Source organism: Polistes dominula, unplaced genomic scaffold (genome assembly GCF_049000335.1).
Source record: "Polistes dominula isolate Pdom_NZ unplaced genomic scaffold, Pdom_raw_medaka contig_33, whole genome shotgun sequence".
NCBI classification, from domain to species: Eukaryota; Metazoa; Arthropoda; class Insecta; order Hymenoptera; family Vespidae; genus Polistes; species Polistes dominula.
The window spans coordinates 4,431,581-4,451,397 of record NW_028300998.1 but is presented as its reverse complement, the minus strand read 5'-3'; the positions used below and the strand labels follow the sequence as shown (position 1 = coordinate 4,451,397).

Sequence of the window (19,817 nt, the reverse complement as noted above, 5' to 3'; positions counted from 1 at the left end):
CTGCTATCTGCGTATTATACTTCTAAAAAGCTTGCATTGATGATACTATGTTACGGTGCTGGTATAGAATAGTACGCAGTACCGAATCGCCATTGAAGAGTCCTGTACGAACACCTGTTACTGAAAATGATCCATTGGGGGCTCTAATTAATGATGAAACGCCAGTTGTATCGCCTTCTGAGGAAAATGACTCCAATTGCTCAACCAGTACTTTAACAGTTTTGAATAATACTGTTGAAGAAAGACCAGGTGGACCACTTTTATTTAGAAGGTATACAAAATGTTATATTATCTAGTTAAAACTAATGTGGCATGATCACAGCTATATAAAGAAAATATTCATTTTAAATATAAAATATAATTATAGTTTACACGATACTTTATTAATTGCTTTATTTACATATTAGTGCTTATCGCATTTTTCTTTTTTATTTGTGAGACTTGCAAATTATTTTCAGTAATAATTTACCACGGAGTGCAACATTTCATCAAGCAGTAGATGAAAGTAGTACAACAGTAAGTGGTAATTTACAAAGGAGCGAAACGATGCCTCATTCAGTAGCACCACCAGGTGAGGAGAGAGAAAAAGAGAGACTGGAAATAAGCAGTCTTTGGTCGCAAAAGGACAGTGTGACATCTAGTTTATCTAGCCTAGGATCCAGTTTAAAACTTAGTTTTGGGTAAGGCAGAAAATTATATAGTTAAGATACAAGTATTTTCTAATATACATTGTACGTAGATTTGTAAAAAATATGTTAATATCTATATATTCGTAATAACTATTAATTATTGTAATTGTAAATTTATACGATAAAAATGAAACAAAGTAAATAGGAGAATGCTTGTACTATCTTATAATTAATTAATATTTTTGTATATATTTAATTTATCAGGTAATGTAGTTTCTCATTCAGTCTTTTCATTCTAAATTCAACTTGATTTTTTTTCATTATTATTTTGCATGATTGTTTTGAGTTCTTGTATCATTTATTAATGTAGACGATACTCAGCCAGTGGATTAGCATTTACTAAAAATAAGGAATTAATATCATCAAATCAACTCATCGAATCTCTTAGTCTATCCAGTTATATCAGGTATGTGATATCAATGCTCATTTTAAAGAAACAGAAATTGCTTAAGTATAATTTTTTATTTAGTTATGCACAATTTCATTTTAATAGGAAAAGACTGTACATCCAGGCAGTGTTTGTAATAATAATTTTATATCTCTTTTATTATCAATAATTCTATTTATTTTTCTAGTCCATCAGGCTTGACTGGAAAAAGATCCAATGAAATAATATTGGGTGGCTTGAACAGTTTGAAATCAGCTGCAACGAGCGTTGCTAAAAAGTTCGACGAAATAAAAGAAGCTATATCTGCAACCAGTACTCCTGTTAAACTTAAAGAACGCGATCAAAAATTAGGATGTGGAATATCACATGAATCATTAGATTCTTGTACTGATGGATCCTTACAAGATCGAAATGAAGTATCCGCGAGATTATCTGGTGCGTTATATAATTGACATCTGACATTTTCTTAGTCAGAAGAATGATAGAGATAATTGCATATACAATAACAAATGTACATGTGTTATATTGATGCAAATATTATGACTGACTAAGGAGATGTTGGAATATCTGTTTTTATTCTTACAATGTAGATGACATTCTGTTTTAAATAGGTGATGGAACTTTAGATGTATATCTGTATGAACTTGGGGAATGTCTATATCCTAAAGGTTCTAGAGACTTAGAAGAACGTGCTGCTATTGAATTTGTTCTTTCAAGTGCTAGCAGATGCCATCATTGTGCTGCAATACTTTATGACGAAGAAATTATGGCAGGATGGCAACCAGAAGATTCTAACTTAAATACAGTTTGTCAGTATTGTGACAAGGCTACCGTCCCCCTTCTTACAGTTACTATATTAGATTACAGGTATATAAAATTAAAAATATTATAACATAGTTATTATTAAATATTAAGCTTATGTGTATTTTTGTTTATTAAGATGTAAAACGAATGAAAAAAGCAGTGATCCTTTGATGGGAGCTTTAGTTGAACTTTCGGATAAACCAAGGGAGCAATTGGAACCAATTACGATCCCATATCTAAATCCATTGGTTTTAAGAAAAGAATTAGAGAGTGTATTAAGTCAGGAAGGTGATGTATGTTTAACCAGACATATATTCATAGAAGAACATCCAATAGTGTATTGGAATCTAATATGGTATTTTGAAAGAATTAATTTAACAAGCCATCTCTCTGATCTTTGGTTGCATAATGATGCAAACAAACAATTACAAAGCAACTCTAATTGTGTGAGTATAAGAACAATGTGGGATAACGAGAGAATTCATATGGGTCGATTACCGATGTATCTACAGTGGAAACTGAATACTACAGAAGATCGAACGTAAGAATTGCTATACTTTTTGTATACGATATTAGCATGGCTTCTAAAATTATATATTGAATGTAAACGTACTGAGTTGGCAGCTTTTGTTATATTATATGTGTAATATTTTTTAGTAGAAATATGAGTTACATATTTTTTGAGATAAATATAATTTCCTTTTATTTGATTAAGTTTATTTTATATATATATAAAATATCATTTTATTATAGAATTTATTTTTAGATACAAATAATTATGTATAGAACAAAGACCATTAATGTTATTACAGCGATTAAGTGTTATTCAGATATTATTTATTGTTCATTTTTAGGCATTAGATATTTCTAAGGGATTTTAAAATAATTATACATACAAAATTGATCATGCATAAAATATGCAACAATACTGAGTATTATATAATTTAATGTGTATTAACAAGTTCTTTAACTGCCACCAGGTTGTATATAAGAAGCGTATCAAAGTTTTAATGAAAACTTGACTGTTTTTATACAAGAGCATTAAGTTGTATTGTTCCAAGTGTGATACATGACATACAGATCAAATATTTTTTGTATATTTTATTTTATATTATATATTTGTCATATTGTAGATATCTGTCAAGATGTTTTGTATGTTAGACTAATTCTATTTAAATGAGGGAAAGTAATAATGCATGACATTAATATTTGTACTGCTTAGAAAAACATAATTTATGCTCTTGGTATATAATCCATATCACATTATGTAAAATTAATTATCAGATAGGCACGTGAACTTGTGCACATCATTTCTTGTTATTGTAGCAGCATGGGCGTCTGTAGGAATGTACCTTGAAAATCAGTTAAAGTAAAAGTTATATTGTTATAAATCTAAATTATTTGCACAGTAAAGTGTGTTACATATAAAAATATTTAATAAAAGATTAGAATTTTTGCGATTACAGGAGAGGCTGTATCTGCTTGGTTTATGCATTCAACACCTGCAGACGTCCATGTATCCAAACTGGGATTCTATACTAACTCTTTGGCATCAATTTATTTGAAGGAATATAAAATTATGCTAGAATATTTTTCTTATGTTCGCAAAATTGAAATTTTCTGTCTAATAAGTCGTAACTCGTAGTTTAAGGTAATATTATTCAATGCTGTAAAATGGATTATCGAGAAAGATAGTTTATAGTTTTAATTAACTTGACACTTTCAGATTAATGCAAACGATAATATCATACGTACGTTGCAATGACTTGACAGAACCTATTAAAAAGGTGGCCTTAGAAAGAAGTAAAAATCAATCCGAAGAAGAAGCTCCATTTTCTATTTATAGAGATATTTTGTTTCTGGCATTTATTGCTGTGGGTGGAGGAAATATTCACCAAGGTAGAATTTTTTCAAGATAAAATTAGACTAGGCATGCCTATATAGCATATGTTTTATATATATATTTAATTGTTTAAATTATTATGTTAGATTTATATGTTCGTTTTACTACATTGATATAATCATTTAATTGATGAATTATAATTTTCAGGAGTTTTCGATAAACAGTACGCTTCTGCTTTAGAACGATTAACAGAAAACGAAGAACATCTACTTCATAAGCAGGATGCCCCTCCGTCCCTAATGTCACTATATTGTAGACATTATTTTAAACAATTAATCGTTTAAAAAAATTATTGAACGCAATGGGTATTACGTTAACCACAAGATACTCGTGACAAATTTTGGGATAAAGTTTAATGGATTAGACTTTAGATCAAATCTATAAGATTGAATGTACAATGCACGCAAATATTTCTAATATCGTGACAACAATTGTGACAAAGATCATAATGAACCACAAAAATGTTGTTACATTATTTTAACAAAAATAATAGTTGGTTTTATTCTACTGATTTTTATTATTCGTTGTGCGTGCGGGCCAAAAAGTAACATGTCAACACATTTAATGACTTAGGATTTTTTCAAAATGATACATATGCGTCTAATGTATGTTATTTCCGTTTTCAATCAATTATTAAAATTATTTTTTCAATCATATGCAATGAAAATCTAACTATGCATATGCATCGTTAAATCTAAGAGTATAATATAGGAAAATGCTAAATACCAAAAAATTTATAAACAGCAAAATAAAACGTCATTGTATTTTTTCAGATATTTGACGAAATTTATTATTTCAGTTCGTTTTACATAAATTATTACGTTTCTACGTTCAAAGTGGAACTTTACTATCTAGACTACAAAAGTGTTTGCTTCTTTTACATCGAAAAAGAAAAACACGATGTTTGTGAAATTGAATATTTAACTTATATGAGCTGGTAATATATTTTCCTATACTCTTAGATAGAACAAGCATACATTTGTACGACCAAAAACACAATGTAAGTATTGGTTTTATGTATCGTACACTTTCTGGAGGTTATAATATTAACTAGCAATATGTAAATTTTGGCCAATATCTGGTTAATAGCATATATGATCTTAAATACGTAGTTTTGGAATCAAATATGTGGATTTAGAGCGATGGTATTACTTAATGTGAGGGGATATTGAATCTATAAGCTCTATTTAAAATAATGAAAGATCTAACGGAGCGATTAGAAATAACGAGCTAGAATTTTAGATTACTTTGTATAAAATAGCAGGAAGAAGGATTGCCACATGATGAATGAATGAAGGTTGTCCTTATGACATGTATGTTTATCAAAGCACGTATGCATCGATGCATTTTGTGTTTCCTTATGGTAAAAAAAGAAACTCGCAACAATGAATAATATTATTATAGAATATCTCTTATAGAATATCTTCTCCTGCCTATTTTCTCTTGTGCTTTCAATTTTTTATGCCATGTACATTTTACCTCGAATACTGAACAAACAAAAAACAAACAAACAAACAAATAAATAAATAAAAACTTAAAATAAATAAATAGATGTAATATTGCACGCGCGCTCACACGTATAAGCATACATACTTATAAACACATTAACAAATGACATATATAGTAAATCCATAAAAAGTCGATATCTCGACATATTTTACAAAAACAATATCGTCCGTTTAGTAAATGTGGCATAAAAATCGCGTGTCTTAATTGTAAATACAATTGACGATTGATACAAATTAAATTTATTCGACAGTAATATTTAGTATTTTTATTAATTGCGCTATATCGCGCGCAGAATATTAAAGTTATTGCGCAGTCCGATTTTATAATGAAATGGAATGCTTGCCAATTGCATGTGCATATAAGTACTTGTATATAAAAGCGCATGTATACTGATCGATCTTGCGACACATGAAATGATTCGTTATGTAAAATTTGCATGTATACAAAATAAGAACATGAACAGAAGAATGTGCATGTGTATAGCCTTGTATATGCACCATAATAGATATGCGTATTAACGATGGATTTCTTTGGCAATATTGTGCAATACAGGACTGGCTCGTTTTCAATTAAACTATTAAACTATTTAATAAAATATTGTGTATATACGAACAAATAATAAACATTCGATCGTAATCGTTCCGTGGAAAATTAATCACGATTAAAGCATAGTGTATTTTGAGACGTGAAGAAAGTATGTAGTTATTAGTAATTTTCTCTCTTTTTATTTCTCTCTCTCTCTCTCTCTCTCTCTCTCTCTCTCTCTTTCTATCTATCTCTCTATCTTTCTCTGTGTTTTTATTTTTTATTTTTATTGTGTATCTTAAAGATATATATTTATATGAACTTTCTCACATCGATATAATTTTAACTTCTCATATTATTTTAATAAAATAATTCCTCATGTTTTATAAAAACGGTCCATCCTGTATCTATATGAATTATTATCAACCAAATGTTGATGAAGCCATATATATATATATAAAAAACTGTAACTATTTTCGATAATATACCGCCTTTAAACTTAACAGGACGAGTATGCACTATGACCTTTCATTTTCCTTAATGTATGTACAAAGCAATAATGGTACTAAAATGCATTATTTACTTAGCAATGCAAAAAATATAAAGGAGAATACTGTTTGTAAAGAATATATGTATATGAATTTTTAGTAGAGAACATTTGATACAGTATTTTATCTGAGCATCACGCGCGAGCGCGTAAGTTATAATAATAAATACTCGAGAAGGATATATAATCGTATACAGAATGAACAGATTGCAAATAAATTCGTATAAAAAAAAATACAAAAAAAAAATACAAAAAATATATATATATATGTTAAGTTCTATCATCAGTTCGTTTGTTATTCACAATATTTATTATACTAAATATAAGCATCTTAGATGATTTGAAGAACGATCTCTGATTGAAGTGAGAATTTTATAAATTCTACGTTTCTTTTCCTTTTTTATGTGTAGTGCAAAAGAGAATAAAGAATTAATTGTGATTAATATTATATTTAGTATGCGTAGTACCGGAGTTCCTAAACTATTTTCTTTTCAATATATATAAAAATCATTTCTCGTTCTTCAATCTTTTAAAAAAGAAGATAATCAAATATATATGTATATATATATATATGCAATATAAATTATGTTTATTTAATAATAAACAGTACGTTCCACAGATAGAGACAACAGATATATAGACATATATACATTCACAGTTTCAAAAGCAGAAATAACGAAATAACACATGTGCCTTGTAATTATATACATACATAAATGTGTATATATATATATACTGCGTAGAAGAGTTATATTGACGTCATTCCTTCGTATACTTTTTGTATAATATATTAGATGATATTAAAAAAAAAGAAAAATGAAAAAAATAGAAATTATTGTACGTCTATCTCATTAACTCTAGACACAATTAAAAAATTATATTATATTATGTACATGTATATATACATAATATATATTATGCAGTATATTGAAACAAAAATGCTGATGGCGTCCTAATAGGAATTAGTCTCTGACTACCGCTTCTATCTACGACTATGTAATAATTACGTCCATTAATGTTATGTCGTTTACCCAAAAAAGATGTATTCCCTTCATTATGATGATATAATGGTGGTGGACTTCTTTTAATTAAACTAAAGTTATTATTCCTCCAATAATTATTATTAGTAGTATCGTATAAAGGTAATCGCGATGCCGATAAAGATTGTTCAGAATTTTCTTGGTACTTAATAGTTTGTTTTGGAATCTTAGACGATTGCCTCGCATTTTTCTTATTCTTGCAATAATTAATATATTTAATAATTAATTCTATGATGAAAACTATCATCGCAATAATATATCCAGCTGCAATAACTTCATAAGTCAAATATAAATCGGCGTTTCGAAGTTGTCTTTCCGTTGATTGAAGATCCACTGGACAAACATTAGCCAACGGAAGATCACTTTTTTTCTTATGTTTGATTAAACCGGATTCTATGAGAGAAGATAATCTGCAAGAGTATAGTAAATATCTCTTAACATTTTGAGTATTTGGCATTATCATAAAGAGTTCTCACGAACTAAGGTTTACGAAAGGTTTTGCAATGTTAATAATAAATAGATAATCTTACACCATATTAATGTCATCCACGATAGTCGAATTTAAAGGGAAAGCAAATGCCCGATTTCTTGAAAGAATACTTCCAGGCATGATGACATAAGTACAACGTTTGTTGTGCTCCAAACCTTCACGAGTTTTATTTATATAATCCTCAAATAATAACTTTCGAAAATAGTGACGTTCTCCGAGATAAAGTTTTTCTATATAATAATTAACATTAACAAAGAATATATTTGATCAATTTAATGTTCATCTCTAATCTCATTCTATAATTAATTAGGAAAAATGTACATACTATTTTCAACAGTATCAAATATGTAACTTGCTGGCTCATTGTACATCGTGATATATTCTCCTTGAAATGTGGTTTGGTTTAACAATGTTAATTCATTTATATAAGGCTGAAAGTAATGAAACGATCGTTAAATGTACAACTATTACGAATAGTACTTTAGTACGAAAATGGTACAATTAAAAACTGAATATTAATTATATTGGAGAATATTAAACCTGAGATAAGAGATAATCTATCACACGTCCTTTAAAAGTGACCCATTTGTATCCTTTGTTCACTATATCTTTTATATTGTTAATTGGTAATGTAAATTGTGGCTTTGTAAGGAATGCTGTCAAATTAGCGGTATAAAATGAAGTAAGAATTAATATAAAAATCCACCAAGTAGCAAAGAGCATCCTTGTTGAATCTAAAATAATAATTTCATTTAACTATATTACTGATATATTAACATATATGTATATATTGAAATATATACACGAGCGTATGAATAACGTACATGTAAACAAATTATGTAAAGTTTAAGTTCTTTCAATATGAACCATATTAATAGTATATATATATACATGCAATATACCTGTTTGAGCGATGATCGTTGATCCTTGTTTAAGTAACGCACTGTAGACAAACCACATACAAGATGGTAAATTGTAATTTTCCCCTTCCGTACCTTTCCAAAGTTTCAACCTACATTAAAATTATTCTTATTGATTTTTCAATAAATCATTTTTTCCTATATATATATATATATAAATATTTCGATCGAAAGTTGTACTATTAGACAATAATCGAAAATGTTTTAGTACAAATAGACAACGCATGAAAATATTCACCAATATATATGCAAACTATTGCTCTCATTTAATGAAAAAATAGAATGTTAAAAAAAATTTGATTTTTTCATTTCTTTACAAACCTAATCAAAGAAAACAAATAAATTATCGGGCCTACAACTAATACAGCTGTAAGAACACAAAACCAAACGGTATTGTCAAATGGTGCTAGAAGACCAGAACTAGTTGCAGATTCTTCAGGTCTTTTCATCATTGCTGTTAATTCGAACACGTCTAATGTCGTGCTGAATAAACAATATTTACGTAGATCTTCTAATACGGGTACGAATGCAGCGATCATGTCTACTTCCTGTTAAAAGAAAACAAAAAAATTTGTAATTAAAAACAATATTTATTATTTTTTTTATGATGAAGAACATATAAAAATTCTTACGTTTTTATACAGCATGCTTATAATTCCTCTATTCTTATTTCCGAATATTTGTCCCTTTGGTGGTATAACAGTGTAAGTGAAATTCAATTTATCACTCAGAAGATCGAGAATATAAAATGCGTATCCTGTTCCTACCCATTGGCCATTTTTTTGAATTATTCCGGAAAACGGCATATCCTGAATATATAATTAGGATCTTGAATATATTTATGAAAGTATTATATATCGATTTTAATACGTAATAATTTGGTCAAAGAGAGAGTAAGAAAATATCTTGTTAATAAAACTTACGTTCCACGAAGAAACTTTCAAAACTGAAGGGATTGCCGCCTTTTTTTTATTTTCAAAATCCAGCATATCTAAAAATAATTAATATTAATTGATTTATTTTCTTTTATTTCTAATAGTTCGTACAAATTTGGATCAAAAAATGGAATTTTTTTATTCGTAGATAATATAATTAAAATTAAAAACATTTTTTTACGTTATGAAGATATTTAGCGTTTTAAGAGGACCTCAGTCGAAACAAAAAATCGAAATTTAATAAAATGGCGGAGTTTTAAAAAAAGTTCCAAATATCGTGCGAAAATTGGATAATGTTTGATCTACCAAAATTTCATTTTTTATTCGATCGAAAAACTGGAGATTCATGGCATGCAGAAATATATATAAAAGAAGCTGCAATAAGAATCAAATCGATCGGATGATTTTTCTTCGAATTATAACTGCAACAAATTTGAAAAATATAGTTTCGAGAAAAACGCGTTTAAAGTTTAAGATTTTATCATTATAAATCAAGAAATATTAGATGGCTATAACTAAAAAATTATTTGAGATATGCATTTGAAATTTTAGTATATTACTTTTAAAAATATAGACTATTGAAATATGCAAAAAAAAAAAATCAATCAATATTTCACACTATTGGTGCCCCTTAATGCTCGTACATTCTATACATTATACGAAGATATATTTAATTTGTATTTATAGATAAAAAATACCTTGTTCAGTTGTTTCCGAAGATTCTCTAATGTAAAAAGAAATGTGTATAATTATGGCAAATAAAAAATAATGACAATTATTCATGTTGACACTCGATGAAACTACATTGCGTTGTAGTTGCGTATGTGTTCCGTCTAAGCTTGATGCTCTAAATGAATTTTTGTTTAGACATAACGTGATATGATGTTACCAAGCACTCAAAAGAATCGATCTTTTTACGACTTTTCATACATTTAGACCTAAACGTGGGACATAGTAACACTTTGTTTAGAAGTGTGAGTATATGTCCTACGTCACACAACGGTAAATGTGTTAAAAATGACGATCCTCTTTATGTATCTGTTGAGAATTTTCAAGGACATTTCTACTAGATAACATCAACGTTTATTTCTACGAGAATTCACTTTTATAATAAAGATACTACATTATTCAGTAGAATTTATTTTTCTTATTAAATCATAATGTTTCTATTTTCTTCTTTCTTTTTTCTTTTTTTTAATATAAAATTGATCTAATCGCAATCGACCTTTCGAAAAAATGTTAATAAAAGAAGAAAAGAACGATTATTTAAATTAAATAATAGATTATTTTCTATATAAATAAGTACATTCCTATTGTATAGTTCTTATTTTTTTAAATAAAAGACTCGTTTACCGCGTTTATTCAATTTGAATATTTCAATAAAACTGGCGAATCTTTAAAATGTCTACCAGAAAGCGACTTGTTTTAATACTACAATAAAATTTTAATTCGTAGATAATTAAAAATATACTTTTTACATTTTGCTATGTAAAAATGTAAATGATATTTTTATTGTAATATTATGATCGATTATAAGGAAAGGATGCATGTATATTACATTATATTTACTTAGTAGTAGTTTAATAATCTGCCTACAGATGTCAGATTTTTAGTTCAACGTTATGCCGCATATATAATGAACGATAATTTTTAATTAGTCAAAATTAAGATAAAAATATTATTTATTCGTAAATGATAAAGTATTTCTACAGCACGTTTGTTAAACAATTCGTAAGAACGATTTGTATTTTTGTTACCTTGTTAATATAAAAATAGTTTTCATGAAAAGAGTCTTTGAGGGAGCGCCTCAAGATTTAGTTTTTGAACGTGCTTGACGACGGTTACGATTAAAAGGAAAGATCTGATTGGACGATAAGTACCGACATTCTCCTTTGTTCGTTCTTTTATTTTTTTGACATAAACTATAAATTGTTGTTGGCGTATGTTTCATGAAGTTTTCCACAACTTCTGGTGTAAGATTATTGAATATCCATTTGAGTATGATCAAAATGTACAAGCAAATTCTTATCTTATTTAGATAATTTTTAATTTATTGCAGCAAAGATAATTCAGTGGACGGTCCTTTCTAGAGAAACCGTTAGAAGAATCCGTTGTGTTTCCGTTTGAACAATCTAGTGCACATCAGTCATCTAAGTGCGCGAACCACTCCCGGCTGGTCTTAACGTGTTACTACCGCGGTAAGTTATTCCATCGTGTTAATTAGATTTTACAAAGATTTTTTTATGCCAGTATGTATTCCGTCTTGAATAAGCGGCAAAGTGATTTATTTCGAAAATAAAATTCATAATTTGACATCTGTAGCACGTTGATAAGAAATATGTCGACCGCAAGTGTTTTATAGAAAGACTGGAATGTCCTTATCCAGCTTTTTATTTCTTCCTTTTTTCTTTCTTTTTTAAATGTTCTTTTTTTCTTTTTTCTTTTTTCTTTTTACTTTTTACTTTTTTTTAGCACAAACCTAATAAATCCTTCTTTTTTCATTGAAAGGAAATAAATTTAAGAACGATATACGTACATTTTTCTTAATTTTGTATGCATATATGACCTACTTTGATATATTCAATATGATTAATGTTTTATTTAATGTATGCGTATAAGCTTAATATATCTCTCATAATGTTATTGTATTTTATTATTGGTACGTGTTTACAGAGATAACAAAATGGCTGTAAATGTGTATGCAACAAATGTGACCACAGATAATCTAAGTCGTCATGACATGTTGGCATGGGTTAATGATTGTCTGCAATCATCGTTCACCAAAATTGAAGAATTATGTACAGGAGCTGTTTATTGCCAATTCATGGACATGCTCTTTCCTGGAAGTGTACCTTTGAAGAGGGTAAAGTTCAGGACTAATCTTGAACATGAATACATACAGAATTTCAAAATTCTTCAAGGTGGTTTCAAAAAGATGAGCGTCGATAAGGTGAGTTATCAATTTCTTTTTTTCCTACGATTAAAATTGACACACCAATTGAGAAAAAGAAATAGGAATGTTTAGATTTAAATAAGATTATAATTCGAAGAATAGTATTCTTAGAATGAGAAGATTTATACCGAAGGAATCATTATAAGAAATTACTTTTCAAGATTTTTAAAGGCATAGGATTAATCTTATTATCGACCAAAGACATAGTCGTTTAGTAGTATTCTGTTAATGGAATGTATATGGAAAGCTTAAAGCTATTTATAGAATGAAAAAAGAAAAGAAAAAAGAGAATATGAGTTAATATTCTTGTATTTTGTAAAGTAAAAAATCAACCCCTAAATAAATATTTATATCGTACAATGATTTAGCTTGCTTAGAAGTTCAATAAAATTGTGATGGGGATGGTTCAGGTTATACCAGTGGACAAGCTGATAAAGGGACGCTTTCAAGATAATTTTGAATTTCTTCAATGGTTCAAGAAATTTTTTGATGCAAATTATGATGGTCGTGAATACGATGCCTATGAAGCTCGTGGTTGTATACCGCTTGGTTCTGGTGTCGATGGAACTCATAATCTATCAAATCCTCAATTGGTACCTCTACCTCCTCAATCGAAGCAACCACAAATGCAACAAAAACATACACAACAGCGTAATATATCTTCAAGGCAACAGCAGGGTACTTTATTAGTTTCATTGTAATGTTGCCTTTTTATATAGATCATTGCACGACCACTAATTTATTGCAAATTGTCACTTCATTAGAATTATTTACACATTTCCAATATTTATATAGAATGCAAAGCATAAATATAGAAAATATATGAAAATATGCAACATTCATACATCATGCTGCTTTTAAAAGTAGTTCAAAATTGGCTATGTAAATCATGCCGCTATTATAGTATAGGGGTAGAATTTCTGCTTTGCTTATACATATTTGATCGTATATAATTCCATAAACAAATGCACAACAATGCCTGTTAAAAAATGTACTATTCACTATGGCACCTGGTCCTATATTTTAATACTTCCAATTCATTATATAAAAAATTGTTTATAAAAAATATAATAAATTATGCATGCCATGAATAAATTATATGTTATAAAAATGAGTATTGTTAAATGTAAATTACATTTAATTGTAATTATATTGTGGTGGTATCAGAAGAATTTCAAGGCTGTTATTTTTAACAGTCTATAAATACTTCTAAGTAGGGGGCAACTGTTTGTATTAGGAGACATGAAAAGACCAAAATAATACACATCATTTACTCTCATAAGAATATAGTAGGTGGTACTAAGTATTAAATAATATGAAGAATATACATTTTTATTCAAAAATAAATATTTTATCTTCGATTATAATAAAAAAATTATAACAAAATCTGTAAGATTGCAGCTGAGAAACATAGAAATATTATTTTTCTCAGATAATGTATATTTATTTCACAATTTTAATTACGTGTAAATAATAACAATTAAGTCGGTGCGTTTAAAATGATTAATAGACAAATTTGAAATGTACACATTTTATTTAAGTTTTATATATAAGTTATTTTAAATATATTATTTATATAAAGATACAAAAGAAAAATCATTATAGAACTTAAATAAATTAAACTTTTCAAAGTTAATGAAAATAATAGAGAGAATAACATTATACTACGGTGTTACTTTTAATTTTATATAGGATACATTATTTTGGGTTAATTTTTTATTTTGTTCCATATGTCTTCTACCAATTATTTGCAGATAGTGCCAATTGACAAGCTGGTGAAAGGCAGGTTCCAAGACAACTTTGAATTTTTACAATGGTTCAAGAAGTTTTTTGATGCTAATTACTCAGGAGCAGAACCCTATGATGCCCTTGCTATGCGAGGAGGTGAAGCTATGGGTAGTGGTGGAAATACTGCACCACGTGGCTCCTCTAATGTGAAGCGTCCTACACCTCGTGAAGTAAACCAAGCTAAACCTACCGCTCGTACTGGTATATTATACAAATTTTTCTTTATAAAGACTAATATTGAAATTTAACGATTTTTGCACATAATACAAACGATATTAAGTAATAGCAAACATGGTTATTAGAAGCGAAGATTGAAAAATTATATTATTAATATTTATTTATTAACCTAGTATTAATTTCTAATACTTGTATTATATTTAGAAGTAACATTATTTTTCAGAGAAATGTTCTAATTAAGACACATTATAGTTTACATGATTTATTTCATTAATTACTCTGACATATTTATTTCAATAATTTTATTTACAAATAGTTTTTACATTTATATGAATACATATGACCTGTTAAATATTTCAGTTGTACTTATATGATGTGATGCTGGTCTATTATGTCTTATAATGCAAATTTAAAATTCCCCATAGGTGATGGAACTCAATCCGTACAGGCACCTATTATGAAGCCTTTAAACAAACCTAGTAATTACTTTTTGTATTATTTTTATTTCTTTTGGTAATAATATTTTATTATTGTAAATAATAAAGAAATAATTTAAAATCTTTAAAGTTCTTTTACAAAATCTATAGTATAAGATAAAAGACATCATTATAGAATTAACAATTAATGCAAATTTTTTCTATTAACTACATTCTAACAAAATATACTCATAAAAAAAAGATACATTTAAAAAAAATAATGTTTAGAAGATATGAAGATTGGTTTTTGATAAACTGTTTCAACTTTTTTAATCAAACTAATTAATGACAAATATTTATTGAAATTTTTGTATATAACTCGTTGTATTTTTTATGTACATTAATGCATGTATTGAAATGTTTATTGTATGGCTATATTTCTTGCATGTGCATGCGTATATATGATTAATATACCTGACATTAAGAACTTTGATTATCACTTGAAAATTAATTTATTTGTTAACAATTAATTTTAGTACGTATGCTATATTAGTAAAGTAGTAGCATTGACTAAAAAACATTTCTTTAATAGGAAATTTTTAACTTTGACAATTTTTGTTTTTAATTTAGTGAATAAAGCTCAACCATTCCGCCCCCAACAAAAGACCGGAACAGCAAATCGTGGAGATTCCGAAAAAGTAGAAGAGCTTAGTGCACAGGTTCGGAAATTGATCAATATTCTATTTGTTCATTCTTTATTCTATAAAATTTAAGGATATAATTATTTTATCATATGTTTTTATTTGCAGCTTGTGGAGCTCAAAATGTCGATCGATGGTTTAGAAAAAGAAAGAGATTTCTACTTTGGAAAATTACGTGACATAGAAGTAATATGTCAAGATTGTGAGAATGGTGATCACCCTCCCATTATACAAAAAATATTAGACGTTCTATATGCAACAGAGGTAAATTGAAATTTTAATTTTTTGGACAATTTATATATTATTAAAAAATTAATTATTTATGTAATATCAGAGTCGACGTACACATTTGCAATAATCAAATTATTAATTTATTTTATATTATATTATTTATGCTAAATCTTTAATAACGTTGGAATTTCAAGCAAACCGACAAACATTATTTTTAATACTTAATTTTAATATAAAGTTTTGTTTGTATCAAAATTATTTCAGGATTGTGAATATGGCGAAGGAGAAAGCAAACAGACATAGTATCATTTTTTATTTATATTTTTAATAGAAGGTCATTCTCTTAATGAAGGCAAAATTATAAAATTATAGGCTTTTATAATACAGGTAATGTTGCAAAATTTATAGGTGTTATTCAATCCGTAGTACGTTGTTTGTCAAGACTCCGTGATCATTATTAAAATGAATTGTGTATTGATCGTATTGGAGTGACATTTTAATAGTTAATTGGAAAGGGGATACTAAATCAAATATTTTGTGAGAATTATTTTACTAAAAGTTAAATATAATTGAATACTATTATACTCTTTATTTTTTTAAAATAGCATTACTTTGTAAATAAATCAAGTGATTGGTACTTTTAGTATTATGGATTCAAACAAGAAAATATTCTATTCTATTTGATAAAACTATTTATATTGGTATTAATAGAATAGATAATTGTAATCGATCGTTTTATTTATTAATGAAAAATGTTTTATACATTAATGTCGTATCTAAAAATTGTTTGATTGTCTAGGATGGATTTGCACCGCCGGAAGAATTAGAGGGAGATGGTTTGGCCCCTGACGATGAGGAAGAGTATTAACATTTTTTTACTATCATAAAAACAAGGACACAGTAAATCATCCAAGTGCATCCTCCCTGTTTATTATATCTGCGAGCCAGTACCAGTACTCCTTGCATAATTAATAAGTCACTCTGTATAGTTGTTCAATTATTTGTGCGTAAGTTTTGTTGCTAATGTTTACGGAGTTTCATAAGGATTTGCACGAGAATTAAGGCCCGACACTTCTATAGTGCACTAGAGTACTTGTACTTGTCGTGTTTTCTTTTTTTCCTTTATATACTTGCAGTATTTCTGTTCTTCTTAATAACTAGTAACACATACAACAAATTTATTGATTGGTATATAATTTACTTCTAATTATTATTTCCTTTTTAACAACGTTGTTTGTGTTTATAAAAAAATTAAAAGGAAGTGATAATTAAGTAGGAAATAAAATAATTAGTAGTAAATTATACAATACACAATAAGTTCTTCATTATATACCGGCTGCCATGTTTTTGGAGATTTATCATAATAATCATATTTTATTGAGTTAAATGAAATTCATAAATATTTATATTTCACAAAGTAGCCTGAATTGTGATGCAACGAGTATGTTAATTGTTTATTTTGTCTCTGTAAAGTGCAAAGTGCGTTTCTGTTTATAATTGCACTCTACATATGTGTCGATAAACGTCGAAGCTTCTATATTTTGTTTTATCAAATGTCTATATTTTTAGAATATTATGCTGTTAATCAACAGTTAAATGTTAATAATGTCACTTGAGGCATCACTTCGCGTGCAATTCAAATGAAGATTGAAGTCCATTTTTTGATGTGAGATAGTGCTCTACGCCAATTATATCGCGATGTTGATTTTAATTTTTGTAATATAACTGGAATATATGTAAGAAAGTTTTAGTATTTTGTGGTGCAAGATTTAAAAAAAAAGAAATATATCCTAGTGATTCTTTCGTCATTAACGATGCGATGGCACAATACGCATAAATAAGAGTAAAGTTCAATATGAAAGAATTTCAAACGAAACCGTAGAATTAGTCGCAAGTTTTTTAAGAAAAAACCTTCTTTTATATCATATTCTCTATACTTAGGTTGAAAAATATCTATTTACATATTATTAAATTTACCCTTTACAACTTATTATATGCTATACTTTTATTAATAACATTTGATATATATCGAACGTTCTGAAAATAATTGAACAGTCCTTTTAAGTCATTTTCTTGATTCACTAACCTAAGTCAGATTAATGAGACGAACATGTTTTACACGATCTCACGTTGGACAATATACTATTCATCTTGATGATAATAATAATACTACTACTACTAATAATAATAATAATAATAATAATAATATTGATATTAATAATTAAAATAATAATATTAATAGAAAAATTCGCTAAACGCTTCTGGTGTCAAATTTCCATCGATTGCAAGAGATGTGAGTTTATCAACTCACCCGTTTTATTTATTTCAATTAATGTATGTATGATAATAATTATTGTTAGAGCAGTGCACGTGATTAAGGAAAAACAAAAAAGAAAAAAAAAGGAAATTACTCATTATTAATGCTAAATCGAATCTTATGGAAAATTCTCAATTGCGCGCAAAGCGGTTTTGAATATTACAATGAATGTACTACTTTTTTGAATGCTATTATGAAATAGCTCTATATATAAAAAGAAAAAAGGAAACGAAAAAAAAAAGTAACATAATACGCAATGTTTCTTGAGGATATAAATTTATAAAGTTGTGTGATAAAAAATACTAGGAGGTGGAAGAAAACAAAAATATGTATGAAAGGATGAAAAGCATGGAAGATTAATCAAACGCGTGTATGATGATGGTATGCATCGTGTATTACGTGTGCTCTTGCAAATTTAAAATTCAATCTTCGAAGGGGATTGAGAGAAAAGGAAGTGGCTGAAATTGGGTTTGTTACAAATTCCATGTAAAAGATTAAAAAGACATCAATAATTTTTAAACGATTGTCTTAATAAAAAAAAAAGAAGAAGAAGAAAAAAAGGAACTGAAGAAATGTTTCGCCTATATTGTCGAAGTACAATTAAAGAGAATCAATCAATACTATACGTACGACTTGCTCTGAATAATTTTTTTTTAATAAAAGATATAATTCTTTAGTTTGTTTTTTCAGCTTGCGCCTTATTCGTTCGTATATGTATATGTGTACAACAAAGTTATTAAATAACACGGTTGTGCTTTGAAACTGCATTCAACGATGTAATAAACGTTTAATAAAATTAATATGGGCGCTGTTACACGTAATTTGTTTGCAATTTTTCTATTGAAAAGGAAAAAAAATGAGAAAAAAAAAAGAAAAATTGTGCTTTATCGTATTGCTATTGATAAAGAGTCGCTTTACAATATATGAAGCTCGATGATGTATCGATACTCTCATGTCAAATATACAAAGACATATCCATCTTTTTGCACATTTCACAAATATCGACAAATCAATATTATTCATTAGGATTGCGAATATGTGAAAAATATTTTTAATAGAACATTTAAAATAATGTTAAATTTACGTGATATATATTAATTAATTAACACGATTATTTACCGCAGGGTATTTTATCCAATCAATTTTTTCATAATTTCATAAATTTGTAAGCTCTCTCTCTTTCTCTTTCTCTTTCTTTCTTTCCCTCTCTCTCTTTTTCTTTATCTCTCAAATTTAGGATATATATATTTTTTGAGGATTGTTCAAGTTCTTAGATATCTAGTCCGTTAAACGAGATTATATATCCCTTACCTTCCTCGATTTAAGAAAATCATTTTCAATGACTGATATGTTATCTTTTACTTTTTATTACTAATATTAGATACGCATAATTTAAGAAAATTAAATGAAATGACCTTCATATTATGTAGATGATACATTAAGAAATAAATAACTCGTAAGAAATGAACGAATAATTAACACAA

General features: G+C 27.6%; 3 protein-coding genes across 15 annotated transcripts in view; 2 read left to right on the top strand and 1 right to left on the bottom strand.

The window, feature by feature from the left end:
* The window catches only part of Crag (DENN domain-containing protein Crag), a 12,411-nt gene extending 6,090 nt beyond the window's left edge, over window positions 1-6,321 (top strand). For 5 of the 7 annotated variants that reach the window (XM_015320862.2, XM_089173556.1, XM_015320844.2 and 2 more), the window contains exons 14-21: window positions 68-271; window positions 459-680; window positions 1,000-1,095; window positions 1,265-1,512; window positions 1,689-1,944; window positions 2,018-2,422; window positions 3,608-3,780; window positions 3,932-6,321. In XM_015320862.2, the coding sequence (XP_015176348.1) occupies window positions 68-271; window positions 459-680; window positions 1,000-1,095; window positions 1,265-1,512; window positions 1,689-1,944; window positions 2,018-2,422; window positions 3,608-3,780; window positions 3,932-4,068 (1,741 nt within the window). In that variant the 3' untranslated portion in view covers window positions 4,069-6,321. Of the gene's footprint in view, window positions 1-67; window positions 272-458; window positions 681-999; window positions 1,096-1,264; window positions 1,513-1,688; window positions 1,945-2,017; window positions 2,423-3,347; window positions 3,533-3,607; window positions 3,781-3,931 lie in introns of those variants that run through there. The other 2 variants (XR_001475704.2, XM_015320872.2) reach the window with 2 other exon arrangements.
* On the bottom strand, window positions 6,006-11,641 carry Ir76b (Ionotropic receptor 76b). 2 transcript variants are annotated; one of them, XM_089173566.1, is made up of 9 exons: window positions 11,508-11,641; window positions 9,739-9,806; window positions 9,448-9,624; window positions 9,137-9,363; window positions 8,798-8,907; window positions 8,436-8,629; window positions 8,221-8,326; window positions 7,936-8,125; window positions 6,006-7,815 (listed from the first exon to the last, which is right to left on the bottom strand). In XM_089173566.1, the coding sequence occupies exons 2-9, from the start codon at window positions 9,802-9,804 to the stop codon at window positions 7,281-7,283; spliced, it is 1,605 nt and encodes a 534-aa protein (XP_089029692.1). In that variant the 5' UTR covers window positions 9,805-9,806; window positions 11,508-11,641; the 3' UTR covers window positions 6,006-7,280. The 2 variants fall into 2 exon arrangements, with proteins under 2 accessions (XP_089029692.1, XP_015176369.1); XM_015320883.2 differs by lacking the exon at window positions 11,508-11,641 and adding an exon at window positions 10,449-10,815.
* On the top strand, window positions 11,586-19,817 carry Eb1 (microtubule-associated protein RP/EB family member 1). 6 transcript variants are annotated; one of them, XR_016176928.1, is made up of 9 exons: window positions 11,586-11,723; window positions 11,810-11,948; window positions 12,424-12,700; window positions 14,458-14,692; window positions 15,094-15,147; window positions 15,715-15,803; window positions 15,894-16,049; window positions 16,281-16,403; window positions 16,816-19,817. XR_016176928.1 is itself a non-coding variant. In XM_015320769.2 (8 exons), exons 3-8 carry the CDS (start codon window positions 12,434-12,436, stop codon window positions 16,882-16,884), a joined length of 870 nt encoding a protein of 289 aa, XP_015176255.1. In that variant the 5' UTR covers window positions 11,586-11,723; window positions 11,810-11,948; window positions 12,424-12,433; the 3' UTR covers window positions 16,885-19,817. The 6 variants fall into 6 exon arrangements, 5 of the variants coding, with proteins under 5 accessions (XP_015176255.1, XP_015176301.1, XP_015176283.1 ...); XM_015320769.2 differs by lacking the exon at window positions 16,281-16,403; XM_015320815.2 differs by lacking the exons at window positions 15,094-15,147; window positions 16,281-16,403.

Excerpts from the sequence above, each read along its gene's own strand:
- Ir76b (XM_015320883.2), bottom strand. The coding sequence starts at position 10,533 with ATGAATAATTGTCATTATTTTTTATTTGCCATAATTATACACATTTCT. Across the intron at positions 8,630-8,797 it reads AACGATCATCGCTCAAACAG|ATTCAACAAGGATGCTCTTT; the intron begins GTATATTGCATG and ends TTATTATTTTAG. Across the intron at positions 8,126-8,220 it reads ATTTGATACTGTTGAAAATA|AAAAACTTTATCTCGGAGAA; the intron begins GTATGTACATTT and ends ATTATTATATAG.
- Eb1 (XM_015320769.2), top strand. The coding sequence starts at position 12,434 with ATGGCTGTAAATGTGTATGCAACAAATGTGACCACAGATAATCTAAGT. Across the intron at positions 15,148-15,714 it reads GAAGCCTTTAAACAAACCTA|TGAATAAAGCTCAACCATTC; the intron begins GTAATTACTTTT and ends TTTTTAATTTAG. Across the intron at positions 16,050-16,815 it reads ACGTTCTATATGCAACAGAG|GATGGATTTGCACCGCCGGA; the intron begins GTAAATTGAAAT and ends TTGATTGTCTAG.